The sequence below is a fragment of the Oncorhynchus kisutch genome, unplaced genomic scaffold, assembly GCF_002021735.2.
Source record: "Oncorhynchus kisutch isolate 150728-3 unplaced genomic scaffold, Okis_V2 Okis05a-Okis16b_hom, whole genome shotgun sequence".
In the NCBI taxonomy this organism is placed as follows: Eukaryota; Metazoa; Chordata; class Actinopteri; order Salmoniformes; family Salmonidae; genus Oncorhynchus; species Oncorhynchus kisutch.
Genome location: NW_022261982.1, coordinates 133,689 through 148,935, shown reverse-complemented (window position 1 = coordinate 148,935; position 15,247 = coordinate 133,689). Strand labels below are relative to the sequence as shown.

General features: G+C 41.9%; 3 protein-coding genes across 5 annotated transcripts in view; 1 reads left to right on the top strand and 2 right to left on the bottom strand.

Annotated features, from left to right (window-relative positions):
- The window catches only part of atp7b (ATPase copper transporting beta), a 17,964-nt gene extending 15,009 nt beyond the window's left edge, over positions 1 to 2,955 (bottom strand). Inside the window, 2 exon segments of the mRNA XM_031813512.1 lie at positions 1,272 to 1,376; positions 2,837 to 2,955. Of these exon segments, the coding sequence (XP_031669372.1) occupies positions 1,272 to 1,322 (51 nt within the window). The 5' untranslated portion in view covers positions 1,323 to 1,376; positions 2,837 to 2,955.
- hikeshi (heat shock protein nuclear import factor hikeshi) lies at positions 2,388 to 8,518 on the top strand. The gene is made up of 5 exons (XM_020470524.2): positions 2,388 to 2,592; positions 3,328 to 3,565; positions 3,808 to 3,959; positions 7,953 to 8,071; positions 8,283 to 8,518. Exons 1-5 carry the CDS (start codon positions 2,563 to 2,565, stop codon positions 8,335 to 8,337), a joined length of 594 nt encoding a protein of 197 aa, XP_020326113.2. The 5' UTR covers positions 2,388 to 2,562; the 3' UTR covers positions 8,338 to 8,518.
- On the bottom strand, positions 7,066 to 15,247 carry eed (embryonic ectoderm development). 3 transcript variants are annotated; one of them, XM_020470527.2, is made up of 11 exons: positions 14,927 to 15,247; positions 14,223 to 14,375; positions 13,760 to 13,852; positions 13,447 to 13,638; positions 13,250 to 13,331; positions 12,976 to 13,067; positions 12,675 to 12,808; positions 12,125 to 12,230; positions 11,852 to 12,010; positions 11,560 to 11,633; positions 7,066 to 9,320 (listed from the first exon to the last, which is right to left on the bottom strand). In XM_020470527.2, the coding sequence occupies exons 1-11, from the start codon at positions 15,041 to 15,043 to the stop codon at positions 9,194 to 9,196; spliced, it is 1,329 nt and encodes a 442-aa protein (XP_020326116.1). In that variant the 5' UTR covers positions 15,044 to 15,247; the 3' UTR covers positions 7,066 to 9,193. The 3 variants fall into 3 exon arrangements, with proteins under 3 accessions (XP_020326116.1, XP_031669374.1, XP_020326115.1); XM_031813514.1 differs by having other exon boundaries at positions 14,880 to 15,088; XM_020470526.2 differs by having other exon boundaries at positions 8,519 to 9,320; positions 11,852 to 12,230; positions 14,927 to 15,093.

Genomic DNA, 15,247 nt, shown 5'->3' with positions numbered 1-15,247 from the left:
AAAAGTTCGTGGTTCACGTTTCTATTAGGCAACACGCCACTATAATGTCAGAGAGCGCAGAGTGCAGAGCTGTGCACATGATTGAAGTCCAGTCGCACTGCTTGCGGTTACCTCTGTCTCTGGCAATGCCTTTCTTTTGCGCCCAGCTCTTGGACAAATCGAATTTCATTCGTCACATGCTTCATAAATTCATTGCCTTTACCTCCCTTCTCACCTCATTTGCTCACATTGTATATAGACTTGTTTATACTGCATTATTGACTGTATGTTTGTTTTTACTCCATGTGTAACTCTGTGTCGTTTTATCTGTCGAACTGCTTTGCTTTATCTTGGCCAGGTCGCAATTGTAAATGAGAACTTGTTCTCAACTTGCCTACCTGGTTAAATAAAGGTAAATAAATAAATAAATAAATAAACAACAGGTGTAGACTAACTGTGATATTATTACTTACGGACCCTTCCCAACAATGCAGAGAGAAATAAAACATATACATAACGGTCAATAATAACACGTAATAATACAAGTAAAAAAGCAGTGGGCACTTGAATGATCGTAACAATTCACAGCACCGCTGTGGGACACCCCACAGTAACACACGGAAACCCATGACAGTGTTTCACTGGGCACTTAGTTTGGTGATTGTGTTACTGTATTGTAGTGCAGATACAGCGTGTATTGTAGATCATTTACCTGGCTAGAAGAGGACGCGCGCAAAGCCCCTCCCGTTGCACTTTATACTGGAAACGAGTGCAACAACGTAGCAAACTCGGTGCTGTGTCATGTATTAGCTACAAACATGCATATATAATCCTACACTCACACCTTCAGCATAGCCTAGCCTAAACCTACTCTGTGAATTCAAAATAACCTTTTCATAATGGTAAATGCATAAAAATAACTTTATTTTTCAATTACACTAATACATACAGTTGTTTAATTGTCATACTTTAATGTTTAACTTTTCTTTTTTAATAAGTTAATTGCAGAAGCAGATAATATAAATATGTCTGCGATATGAGTATGACATACTTTTCAACAACAATGTCACACATAATATATATTGAATAAAGGCTCTATGAAGGATATGAATGAATGTCTCGACAACCCATATGCTTGAAGTTGTCTCAAATATAGCACAACTGTCTATTGTCTATTGACCCAAGCCATTGATCAGAGTATAGAGATTTTCTGAATTCAGTAGTAGTCTGAAGCCTGATAATAACATGAACATGTTAACACATAGAGCTAACACTGTATCCAGATTACTCACATAGTTCAGGTAATTCCTCGTCCACTTAGTGGGCCATGTGGATCCATACATGGTAAACTTCCAGTTGGATCAGGGGCCTTCTGCAGTCTTCTTCAGAGAACGGATCTGAAGGCAAGACAACAATGGACAACTCCAGTCCGAACAGGATGAGCCACATGACACAAGTCACAGTTATCCAATTTTGTCTGTAATGGATGATGTCAACTCTAAACTATCACATCACTGGAATGCTGGAGTGCTTGACTTCATGGAAAGAGAAAGCTTTAGTATAAACCAATAGAGTTTGATAGAGTGTGATTATAAAAGTCCACATAGTCATAGTTAGGGGGGTGTAGGTTTACCTTGGCAGCTTTTGGTGACAGTTATTAGATATTGGTGACTATGGCCTCGCTGACAATAATGGATTCATTGTGGCAGGCATTGGTGCTATTCAATCTATATTGACATGTCAACAAACATTGCTCAACCCAGTGCAACCAGCTTCAATAAAATGCAATACTCTTCAATGAAACAAATCTAGGTTACATTTCCCAATATATCCCAATTTTAGATGACCAATAAGCCAATAATAGGTGAATTCTCATGACTTCCATGGCAGTTGTTTAAAATGTGGATTAATTCCAAACCAACCAAGAATATAGAAGACTCAGAGGTCACAGACCTTGACGAGCAGCTCACATTCACCCTAACATTCTCCTCCGAGCCATGCATCAGTGATTTGAACAGATCCTCGGGTTTATAGGCCACACAATGAAGCCTTTGACTGACTCCTACTGAATGCTCCTTCAATTCCAAATATAAACCTGCAAGTAAAGGCTGGAGAGTTGTGGGAGAGATATAGGATGGATCTTTCGGGATTGTATCACTTATGTTGGTTACACGGAACTAAGTATTTCTGTTTTCATACTTCATACTTCCATATTTTTTCTGCAGTCCCATCACAATACAATTGATCTTAGATTATAGACATATGTTTTTTCTGGCGCTTTCTTTTTGTATGTTTTTTTCTTTCTTCTTAAACAAACAGCCTACCTATTAGAACCACGCAAGCGTTCTATCACATCGTTCTATTTTATCACTTTCTTTCTGGTTGATTTTATTTTGAAACGTCAATTCAACCGGAAGTTCTCGTATACACGTGGTCTGAAGCAGAACATATACAAGTAACAAAACATTGGAGTTAGCTAGCTAACTTTCTCGGGAGTTTTGTGAAATGGACTCAGCTGGTGCTATCGATTAAGTATAAGACAGTCATCTTGACCGAAATATAAAGTAAACCAAGGACATTACAATGTTTGGATGTTTGGTTGCTGGTAGATTGGTAAGTATGGAACTTGCTAACGGCAGCAAGCTAACTTGGGACTGAAATGACAGCTAACTACACATTTGGTATGAAGGAACAATGTGTTATTGTATTCCTGGCTGCTGACTGGTCATTTCTACTCGTAGGCTACATATACCCATTGATTCTTCAACAATATAGCTAGTTATACATGCTCTATGATATGAGCTTAACAGAGACAGAGGTTTTGTGTACATTGTTTAGCTTGTACAACTTTTCTTACCGTAGTTAGCTAGTATCATAACCCAAATTGTACTCAAATGTTTGTTGTTTTGGGGTGTCATTCTAAACAGAAAATGTATAGCTTCAAAGTATGTTTCCTACTACCATGACAGGTCCATGGACTTGCAAGCATGGCTGTCTATGAATGTAAGAGTCCCAAAAGAGATACATCATGATGTCCCTACAGAGGCAGGTGGGAGGAGCTATGTGGACAAGCTCATTGTAATGTGTAATGGCTGGAATGGAATTCGTGGAATGGTATCAAACATATGGAAACCAAGTTTGACTCCGTTCCATTCCATCCATTGAGTCCATCCTCCTACAGCTCCTCCCACCAGCCTCCACTGGTCCCTACCTACCCCAATTATCAGTTTACCAAAAAAATGGCAGGGTCAAACTGCTGAAATACAGAAACAGATTGTGCCTTTAATTAAATGAAAAGTACCTCTTGAAATAACTCCAGCTCAAGTAGGAGTCACAATTGTCTTTTAGGTCCAGACTGACGCCCAGCAGGTTGCTGGTGACAAGTTTGTCTTCAACCTACCAGACTATGAGAATGTGAACCATGTAGTGGTGTTCATGTTGGGCACAGTGCCTTTCCCTGCGGGGATGGGTGGAGCCGTCTACTTCTCCTTCCCGGACCCTGTCGGTGGGCAGATCTGGCAGCTCCTGGGTTTCATCACCAACGACAAACCAAGTGCCATCTTTAAAATATCTCAACTAAAACCAGGTGAGTATCATTCAAATGTATTTAATAAAGCCCTTCTTTCATTAGTAGTTGTCACAAGGTGTTTTTTCAGTGTGTGTGTTTTAGTGCTGTTGTAGTAAAACAATAGGTGGGTAAACTGTGATCGCCAGTTGTGGTGGGAAAAAAGAACCCATCCTCTTCTTTCAAGGCATTTTTTTGCAAAAGGTGGGTAAACTGTTGAGCAAAAGTTACACACCATTGGTGTTTCTGCTGTCTTCCTATAGGTGAGGGTGGAGAGCATCCATTTGGAGTTATGACAGTCCCTCGGCTTACCTCCGTGGCCCAAGTTGGTGTGTCTATTGAGCCTTTGGAGCAGCTGGTCCAGCAGACGCCTGTATCAGGTGCCGCTGTGTGCGCTGTCGACTCCTTTATGCAGGTTAGAACATTATGAGTGCAGTGCACATAATCAGTGAAAGGAACCTTCCTTTGATAATATGTATACGAGTCAATACTCAAGCTGCTTGGTTTGATTGCGTGTACCAGCAACACGGGTGTATTTAGTGCCTATGGAAAGTCTACACCCCCTTCAACTTTTTTCACCTTGCTTTTAAAGTGATAGATTTCATTGTAATTGAGCCACACAAAATACTGTCAGTGAAAATAAAATTCTACACGTGTAAAAAAACAAAAAACACAACTAAACTATAGTTGTTGCATATGTATTCACCCTTTTGTTTAGGCAAGCCTAAATTAGTCCAGAAGTCAAATTTGGTTTAACATATCACATAAGTTATATGGACTCACACGGTTTACATTGTTTTTAAGGACTACACCTTCCTCTGTCCCTCATACATATATATGTAAGGTCCCTCAGTCATGTATTGAATTTCAAGCACAGATTAAACTACAAAGACCAAGTAGCTTTTTCAAAAGCCTCAAAGGGCAGTGATTGGGAGTTGGGTAACAATAACAAATCAGACATTGAATATCTCTTTAAACATGATCAAGTTAATTATGCTGTGGATGATGTATTAAACCAGGTAATCCCAAACTGGGGTACGTACGTGCAATGCCATCTGGGGTACACCAAATAAAAATGTGATTTCACATTTTTAAAAACAGTCCATTTATATTTTCCAACAGGGCTATAAATTTGGGTGAGTTTTTTTCTCTTCACTGCCAAAAATCATCTAGTGTTCAGTGAAATAACAACACTGTCAAATACAGGTAGCCAAGTCAAATAATTAACATTACTCTCTCGCGGGAATTCCACTAATGGTCCATATGTAGCCAAACATAGCTGCTGCACATTCCGTTTGCTCGAAAATTGATAAATGGTCAAATTTTAAAAAGGCCCATGTCCATAGACATATACCAACTCTACTGGTAGTACTGTTACTACCAGCAGTACACCTGCATCTGTCAACAAGTTGGTCTGCTTCCACAAGCACATCCAATGCTAGCATCAGTAATTCTACATTTGTTGTTAGCCCAGCTAGAATGGATGTGAATCTGATGCAGCTGAAGAGCTATTGCCCCCTTACCCGGGAAAGCATCGAACAGACTGGGACATTGGACCATCGAAGAGGCGCAAATATGATGAGAACTACATTGATTTGGGGTTCACTTATTGGGAGTAGTGCCTTTCCTCAGCCACAGTGTTATATGTGCAAAAGTAAACCTTCACTCTTGCGCAGACATTAGACAACAGGGAAAAGGCCCAAAAAACTATACAATGTCTTCATCAAACAGCACTTTCACGACGCATCAGTGACATGGCAGGAGATGTTTTGAAATCATTACTGCTTTGCATACAAGCCAGTGAATGATGTGTTACAGCTGGATGAGTCAACGTGGCGGGCCTGGCACATGTCTGTTATATTTATGGGGGGTCAATTAAGGAAGACATCCTCTATTGGAAACCAGGAGAGAATATTTTTTAATTCACTGGACATCTTTGTGACATCAAATGGACTTTGGTGGTCAAGATGTGTTGGTATCTGTACTGATGGCACAAAAGCCATGACAAGGAGACATAGTGGAGTGGTAACGCACATGCAAGCAGTTGCTCCCGATACCACTTGGGTACACTGCAGAGCCAAGAGGCTCTTGCTGCCAAGGGAATGCCTGACAGCTTGAAAGATGTTTTGGACACTACAGTGACAATGGTTAACTTTGTTAAAGCAAGGCCTCTGAACTCTCGTGTATTTTCTGCACCTTGCAATGATATGGGCAGCGATCATGTAATGCTTTTACAACATACAGAAGTGCGGTGGTTATCAAGGGGCAAAGTATTGACACTTTTTTAAATTGAGACTAGTTTAGTTATTTTCTGACCATAATTTCCACTTGTCTGACTGCTAGCATGATGACGAGTTTGTCACACGACTGACCTATCTGAGTGATTTAAATCCTCGCCTGAATGATCTGAATCTAGGATTACAGGGACTCTCCGCAACTATATTCAATGTGCGGGACAAAATTGAGGCTGTGATTAAGAAGTTGGATATCTTCTCTGTCTGCATTAACAAGGACAACACACAGGTCTTTCCATCATTGTATGATTTATTGTGTGCAAATAAACTCAAGCTTCCGGACAATGTCAAATGTGATGTAGCGAAGCACCTGAGTGAGTTGGATGCACAATTACGCAGGTACTTTCCCCGAAACGGATGATACAAACAACTGGATTCGTTCTCTTTCATGCCCTGCCTCCAGTCCACTTACCGATATCTGAACAAGAGAGCCTCATCGAAATTGCATTCAAGTGGTTCAGTGAAAATGTTATCAGAAGCCACTGCCAGATTTCTGGATTGGGCTGCGCTCAGAGTATCTTGCCCTGGCAAACGCAGATGCCCTTTGCAACCACGTACCTATGTGAGAGTGGATTCTCGGACCTCACTAGCATGAAAACTAAATACTGGCACAGACTATACGTGGGAAATGATTTAAGACAAACTCTCTCCAATACAACCCAACATTGCAGAGTTATGTCCATCCTTTCAAGCACACCCTTCTCAGTAACCTGTGGTGAGTTATTCACAATTTGATATGTAAGATGGTTAAATAAAGAGCAAAATTATTATATTATTTGTGCCCTGGTCCTATAAGAGCTCTTTGTCACTTCCCACGAACTGGGTTGTGACAACTCACACTCATTCTTATGTTTAATAAATGTATTGTATAGTGTGTGTGTGGCAGGCTTACAATGATGACAAAAAACAACATTTGAGAGCACGCTGACCCTGGTGCTAGAGGGGGTACGCAGCTGGAGGTTGAATGTTTGAAGGGGTACGGGACTATTAAACGTTTGGGAACCACTGTATTAAACCACCCAGATACATCAAAGATGCAGTCGTCCTTCTGAACTGAGCTGCAGGACAGGAAGGAAACTGCTCAGGGATGTCACAATGAGGCCATTGCTGATTTTAAAACCGCTAGAGTTCAATGGCTGTGATGGGAGAGAACTGAGGATGGATCAACATCATTGTAGTGACCCCATGACCTAAATTAGAGTTAAAAGAATACAAATACACAGAAGATTCCAAAACATACATATGTATGCGACAAAGCACTAAAGTAATACTGAGAGAAAAAAAACACAAAGGAAGACACTTTTTGGCAAATCTGATACATCACTGAGTAGCTGCATCATGGAATGATTGACATCAGCAAAGACTGGGGAGTATTTCAGGATGAAAAGAAACAGGATGGAGCTAACCTCAGGCAAAATCCTACAGGAAAACATGCTTCAGTCTGCATTATACCAGACACTGGGAGATGAATTCACATTTCAGCAGGACAACCTGCAACACAAGGCCAAATCTACACGAGTTTCTTAGCAAAAAGACCGTGAATGTTCCTGAGTGGCCAAGTTACAGTTGACTTAAATCTGCTAGACAATCTATGGCAAGACTTACTGTCTAGCCATGATCCCCAACACCTTGACAGTGCTTGAATTTTGAAAAGGAGAAAATATTGCACAATACAGGTGTACAAAGCTCACTTACCCAAGAAGACTCACAGCTGTAATCGCTGCGAAGGTGTTTCTAACAAATTAAGGTATATTGGCACTTATTTTTCATGAATCTTTAACACAAAATGGGAAGAAATCCAAGGGGGGGGGGTAGACTTTCTACAGGCACACTAGTATTGTGTTCAATTGTATTAAGTTACACAAACAGTCAGTGGGCAGAACAGTTGGTCATTATGACAGGGTATTTGAGAACATATCTAAAGGATCGTAATTGAGACTTCTCAAACATGGGTCTATTGTAGACCTACTTCCTCTCTGCTTACCCCGTGTCAAAATACATCCCCACAAGTTATTCCTTTTTTGTCCACATATGGCACATGTGCAGGACTTTTATTTTGATGTTGCTAAGAGCACCTACACACTCAGCTGACCAACTCAACTCTCTCTCCTCAGTTCACTCAGAAGATGCTGGACAGTTTGTATAATTTCTCCTCGTCTTTTGCCGTGTCCCAGTCGCAGATGACTCCAAACCCCTCAGAAATGTTCATCCCTGCCAGTTCCATCCTCAAATGGTAAAATAAACACCTGCTTGAATTAACCCAATCAATTATTTTCAATTTGCCTGACCCACGTTTGTGGAACCTGTGGTTATTGGGCTGGCTACAAGGAAACTAACATTTGAAGAATTTCTCAATCAGTTAAGCATGGACGCTGCAAACGATCTGAATGTGCTTCCTAAATCAAAAGCATAAAGTCATGTGCTCCTCTGATATTTCTCCCCAGGTATGAGAACTTCCAGAGGCGCATGGCTCAAAACCCTCATTTCTGGAAGACTTGAGTTGTCTCGACGATACCACAGTGTTAAAAACCATGATAAAGGGGCATGGACAGAGAAGACCAAAGACTTCATTTTCTGCTCCAGAATGTCCAGGAATGGTCCTCCACAGAAGACGAAAAGATAGTTTTATAGCAACAATTACTACATGTGTTTGTCAAATATTAAACGTTTCTTAAAATTATCTTTTCACCACTACTTTATTCCATACATATTTAGCTTGCCCATACAAGCAGATCCTAGATGCTTCATTTATTTTCATGTTGAAAACGTTCATTTCTAGTGCATGAGATGCACTTTTGGGGCAGTTAACACCCAAACTGTCCTGCTACTCATTTTCTCCATGCATTCAGATGGCCTGGGCTTAGCGGACCATATATTTACTTAGTTTTCAAGCTTCAGTACCTCGGAATGAGACAAGAAGCCTTTAGAAAAATAGCATTTATTAAAGCCCATTAAAAAGTGAATAGTAAGCAAAGGGGAACTAAATAGCAAGAAGGGGAGAGAAAGCTTGAAGGGCTCCAGGGTTTTAGTCTGATTCTCCACCCTTCTCCCCAAATTGCGCACCTTTTCACCCCCCTCATGGATTTAATAAGGATGGGCTGGTATAAGTATAACCCGGAGAAGGGAAACAAAAGGAAAATAATTGGTGGGTTCCAGACACACATTTTTCTGTGCAGACCTGTAGCACCGTTGTCATGTTGGGAGTGGTTCCTGAGATGTTAAACAACACCTCCATTGGACAGATCTGATGCAGACTATACACAGAAAATGTGTCCCTGGAAAATGTTTCTGGTTCTTGACAGCAAAGTGACTGGTCCGTCATTATAGAATAGGTTGCTCGTTGCCAATGTTGTCTTCATCGCAGGCGGTCCCAGCGCCAGATAGAGGCGTCGTCACAGACTGCAATCAGGATACTGCTGTCACGGCTGAAGCTGGTCTGTCTGATGGCAGAGGTGCATCTTGGGAGGGTGAGGATGGTGCACCTGAAACAGAGAGCCAGGTTAGAATGTATTTGGTGAAACAGAAAGACAGTGTCTCCGAAGATTGTTATAACTAAACTAAGAGACCACCGCCCGTCATTTCAAATGAGAACAAATGAGTCAGTGGGCAGAACAAGCATGAGCTTGCGAGATCCTATTGGTGCGTTGTATATATTTGCATATCGCTGTTAGTGAACGCCTACTTTGAAGTGCACATGTGCAATATCTCAATTCGCCTTTGCACTCCTTTTAAACAATGACATTTTTTTTACTTTAGCAAAGGGTAAAGTCTTTAAAACGTAGTCCTCTCTTGTTCGTAACAGATTGCAGCTTTGGGAACAGAACTGTATTGAGGACAAACTGTTGAAAATGACACATTTGCAGAATGTCGGGACAAAATCCATCTTGCTCCAGCATCTCCCACTGCCGGCCACTTGGCTTTCTCTCACTACCATATTTGGTAGTGAATGGAAACGCCAAGCGCCAAGCGGATGCTTCACATTTATACACCCCGTGAAATATCTGTCTAATTATTCTGTGAGGTCTCTGTCACAGCCCTGGAACATGATACATAACAAGGAGAGGAGTGCTCTACTGGCCTTCACTTCTCTCAGGCAGTCTACCATCTAGGCATGGACCACTGCTTAGGTGAGGTGTATTGGTGGGAGGTTAACTCTTAACTTTGCGGGTCCTCTACCTTCACGTACAGTGATGTAGTGAAATACATGTAGATCAACTAGTCATTTAAATACATTTTGCTTTAGCTTGGTGGTAGTTGAACTAAATTCAATTCTTGGTGTTTTCAGAAGTGAACTTTTTAGCAATTTCTTTTGTAAAAAATAACATATGGGTAAAGTAGGCAAAAATGTCCTTTCTCAGCATCAGACCTGTCTAATTCTCATTTGAAACATTTTGTTTAAAACCTCTTAGATGTCCCCTGTATGGGGGGACCGAGCGGTTCTGACTGACATTTTGGTGTACAAAGCGCTCTGAACGCCATAGTGCCCTGTGCCTTAAAGTGGCACAAAGACCCATTTTGTCTGCTCTCTGTTTCCACTCTCTCAGTGGCGTGGACTTGTGGGGTCTGAAACGTGACACTTCATGTTCATAGGGAGAGATGTGTCACATTCGCTGGCCAATCTAGACAAATAATTGATTTCCTCTGAGCAACTGAGCCTGGGAAATGGCATATGACAGTCTGAGTTCAGCCGTTGTGGTTTCATCTCGCTGTGAAATTCTCAGCCGGATTTAGAGCTTTCAAAATAAAAAAAACACTAAATAATTTCATAGACTTGAAAGACCGCGTTCTCTTGGTCACAGACAGAAGTTGTAACGAGTCTGCACACATTTGAATGGTGTCTCTGTGCTGCTCAGTGGACCTTTAGATCATATTTATTTCACTGTTAAGATATGGGAAATCTTATACTAAGTCGTTTAGAATTTGTTTGTTCATATGTGTACTTGTGTTCTAAAAAGAGAGTACACCTCAGAAAGTTATAACATTTACCAGAAAGGCTAGTTCCAGACCTTTCTAAACTATACAACATTACCAGTTACTGTTTATGACCATGAAAAATGATTAGGTTTGGATATGTCTATTTAGGCAAAAATACAAATATTACCCTATATAATTAGGCTAAATTACAGATTGTTAACATACTGTATTGATGATCTTTCACAAAGTAGTTTGAAAGTAACTAGTTTGAAAATAAACTTTATTTAGTGTAGCTGAACTTCTTCCAGTGTGAATTAATTGGTAGCTTGGTGAACTATATCTTCAGAGCAGCTTCCCCAACACCACCACACGTACAGTTTCCCTACAGACTCTTACTTTGCTTTGTGGGGGTCCTCTACCTCAAGGTCCCACACATACAGTTTCCCTACGGACTCTTACTTTGTGGGGGTCGTCTACCTCAAGGTCCCACACAGTTTCCCTACGGACTCTTTGTAGGGGTCCTCTACCTCAAGGTTCCACACGTACAGTTTCCCTACGGACTCTTACTTTGCTTTGTGGGGGTCGTCTACCTCAAGGTCCCACACATACAGTTTCCCTACAGACTCTTACTTTGCTTTGTGGGGGTCCTCTACCTCAAGGTCCCACACATACAGTTTCCCTACAGACTCTTACTTTGTAGGGGTCCTCTACCTCAAGGTTCCACACGTAGTTTCCCTACGGACTCTTACTTTGTGGGTGTCCTCTACCTCAAGGTTCCACACGTACAGTTTCCCTACAGACTCTTACTTTGCTTTGTGGGGGTCCTCTACCTCAAGGTCCCACACGTACAGTTTCCCCACTTGGTTTCCCAGAGCCAACATCTGTAGGACAAGACATGTGTTACTTCAATAGTCAAACAACTTTCTACGTGGAGACAATACTATACTTTATGTTTAATGTTAAACAACAAACTTGCATCTATTTAGTTATAAAGTTCCAACACCAAACCACTGTTTGCTTACAATACTGGGATGAACAGTAGCAGATAAGGGATTCCACAAAGCCACAGACACAACGGAAGGGGAAATATCATCTTTACCTTCTGCCAGAAGTCCATGGAGAAACGCATGTACCAGATGTCACACTGGCTGTAGTCGAAGCGACCCAGGATTGTCACGTTGGACTCGTTTGGTTTGATGCGGTCAATATCGTCCTCCATCTTCCCTGGTTTCCAACACACGATAGCGTTCTCACACGACTGGTCAGGGGAGGAACAGAACAAAGGAGTAGGGTTATGAGGGTCACAATGGGAGCCACAACCTAATAACAGAATGTGACGTATGTGTTTGAACAGAAAGATTCTCAGTCTTACCTTGGATAAAATCAGATCTCCCAGCCAGCGTACACAGTCCACATAGTTCCTGTGGATGTCTCTGGTAGAGAAGTCAGGGAAGTGGATCTTCTGAGAGACCCATGGCCTGTAAGAAGACAGAATCATCGGTTAAAGGAGCAAACATTTTCAAGTTGAAAATCAACAGTTCGGGGCATCAGGTAGCCTAGTGGTTAGAGCGTTGGGCCAGTAACCGAAAGGGTGCTAGATCGAATCCCCGAGTTGACAATGTAAAAATCTGTCGTTCTGCCCCTGAACAAGGCAGTTAACCCACTGTTCCTAGACCAGTTAACCCACTGTTCCTACACAGTCATTGTAAATAAGAATTTCTTCTTAACTGACTTGCCTAGTTAAATAAAGGTTAAATAAAAGATGTGAGATTCTGACTGTATCCTGGCAACACTGTACTATGTTCCTTTTATGCAATTGTTCAGCCCTGTTATTTGAACTTGTTGTGTATAAAAGTCTGCTGAATGACTGAAATATACATGGGAATACACCTACGTTTGTTGCCCACAACCAATATGTTCACCTGTTTGTCTTGGAAGGGTTGTATTCATAGGACCCGTGAATGGCTTTCTGCATCCTCTCTGAGTTGATCGTCCAGAGCTTCAGAGAGTGATCCATTCCACACGACATGATCTTCTCACCTAGCAGGTCAAAGTCCTGGCGCAGAGACATTTTTCATTATTATATCATTCATCTCTCATTTCTTTTTTTGTGTGATCCATATTGTATCGCCATTTTCAATGGTCACATACACATAGAAATCCCTGACGTCTATTGATCAAGAAAGCCAATAAGAGATGGTTGTGGTCATGTCGTGTACTCACTGCGCTGAGGACTTCATCTCTATGTCCCTCTACACCTCCAAAGATGGCCACCAGTGTGTCTGTTTGGATGTTCCACAGACGAAGGGCGTGGTCTAAAGGCAAAACACAAAGCTGATGAGATATTCACACAGTCGATTTTATGTCAAGTCATTCTGTTAATGATGTAAATACATACAGATTATAAATCATTCCTAAATGTAAATCGTTTAGTTCTCAAAAAGTCAGGTCAGTCGAGAAAATATGAAGTCCTAGCTATGGTGTCTAGTTGTTCTACCTTTGCTGACGGATAGCAGGAGGTTGGGGTCTCTGGGGTGGAACTTGAGCTCGTTGATGGCGTTCCCGTGACCCACATAGTGCTGCATTAAAAAACAACAAAACTATTCAGAGATGGCACAACTAATCCCTCCCTTATGCACAAATGTAAATTCCATCCCTGGTGTATCGGATACAACTACTTGGAAATTGACCCACCTTGATACACTGCATGGTGATGTGGTTGATGACCCGAATGATGCCACGTGACCCCGCCACGGCCAGGAGAGGATGGCTTGTACTGGTGTCAAAGGTCCAGGCGCAGGTGTAGAAGTTCTCATCTGCATCGGCATCCACGTATGACTGCAGGAGTCGGATCTCTCCTTGGGAATGGCACTCGTACAGGGTTACCTGGTAAATTAAGGACATCACATAATCAGCAGTGACAGGTGGCACATGATTCTGGATTTTACACCACACGTGTTGGCTATTACACTTTCAACATGGTTTATGTGATGCCAAAGATACTTACTCTGTTGCTCCCAACAGTAGCAAACACCAGCGGGTCCCCTTCTTTACTGTGCCAGTTGAACTGGACCCCAAATAATGGCTGGCCATGGTCCTCCTGTGTAAAGAACAAGTTAATTATGAGTTGAGCTCATGGTCAGGGTGATGAGGTAGCCCTGCGACTTCACAATCAGTGTTAACCTCGGCCCAGGTGGGAATTCCCTCTTGGTCTAATGGTCAAAACATTGGTTTCTGCTGTGGGAGACCTGGGTTCAGAGCCCACCCGTAACATTAGAACACCGTCATTCAGCTGTTTACAACTCACACAGTATCATATAAACAGCACAGTACACACGTACTTATAACAGGCATGCCAAGTCCAAGGTTGAGATTATGACATTTCTGGAATCAAAATTAGGCCTATTGATAAGATGTGACATGTCTGCAGTTGGAAATGATTGGAAATATTATTGATAAGATGGGCTCACCCTGAGGCTGTTGACGCACTTGAAGGAGTATTTGCACTTCTTTGATTTCCACTTGCCCTTGCCCCAGCTCTTCCTGCCTGGAGCGTTGGCTGTGTTGGTGGGTGTGTCTGGACGCTCCACATTGGTCCCACTCTCAACGCTGACAGCATCATCCTACAAACACAAATTATAGCAACATGAGATGTGGTTGATGCGTTTGCAACCTGCAATGGATGTTCTGCACCCCGTTTTCGACTACACTGGTGTCAGAAGTGTGATGGCCTACCATGAGGGGCTTGAGATAAACTAAACTGACAACTGGCTAATGATTATCTACTTGGACAATCCCAGAAGGGTCCATAGCTTGATAGCTAACACTACCTAGAGAGCATAACTAGCCAGCTAGCTATTTTAGGTGGAGGCCCTTTGCAGTGTTGCCTCGAATCCCTTGCTCGTTGAATTATACTTTTCTTATTTCCTGTTCTGGAATGTTTGAAAGGGAAATAACCAGAACTAACGTTAACTAGGTATCTATAGCTAAATAAATAAAAATCTAGGCATAGTTGAAACAAAGGGAAAGGCCCAGCTATCATCACGAACTCCAAAATCAACTACCAGTCGCTTGCTAGTTAGCTTGCTAGCTATGAAAAGTTAGGCTAACATTAGCTACTAGCTAACCATTTTTCATGTCCGCGCCGATACAAACAGAACAAAACCGAATTTACATTCTCATCTGCAGAGAGATCGGGATTACTGTTTTCATCACTGCTCAGCTTCTGCTTTTTTGTCGGCATCTCCTTTCCCGCTTCGGTAGGGGTCTCGGACATGTTCTCCCTCCTCATCTTCTGTCCTTCTCAGATTCAATCATAGCGCGACCGCGGAGAATAACTTCCGGGTCTTTTATGTCCTTTGGTCTTCACAATAAAAGTCCCAGTCAAGCCAGAGACGGAAGAGGAGGCAAGATACCCCACTCTCCGTTTTTTCCTAGTTCACTAAAAGCCAATGAACTAAGTAGACCAGACCCACCTGCTATTGCATTGGTGTCT

Excerpts from the sequence above, each read along its gene's own strand:
- hikeshi (XM_020470524.2), top strand. The coding sequence starts at position 2,563 with ATGTTTGGATGTTTGGTTGCTGGTAGATTG. Across the intron at positions 3,566-3,807 it reads AATATCTCAACTAAAACCAG|GTGAGGGTGGAGAGCATCCA; the intron begins GTGAGTATCATT and ends GTCTTCCTATAG. Across the intron at positions 8,072-8,282 it reads GCCAGTTCCATCCTCAAATG|GTATGAGAACTTCCAGAGGC; the intron begins GTAAAATAAACA and ends ATTTCTCCCCAG.
- eed (XM_020470526.2), bottom strand. The coding sequence starts at position 15,043 with ATGAGGAGGGAGAACATGTCCGAGACCCCTACCGAAGCGGGAAAGGAG. Across the intron at positions 13,853-14,222 it reads AGTGCGTCAACAGCCTCAGG|GAGGACCATGGCCAGCCATT; the intron begins GTGAGCCCATCT and ends TTCTTTACACAG. Across the intron at positions 12,809-12,975 it reads GAGATGAAGTCCTCAGCGCA|GACTTTGACCTGCTAGGTGA; the intron begins GTGAGTACACGA and ends TCTCTGCGCCAG.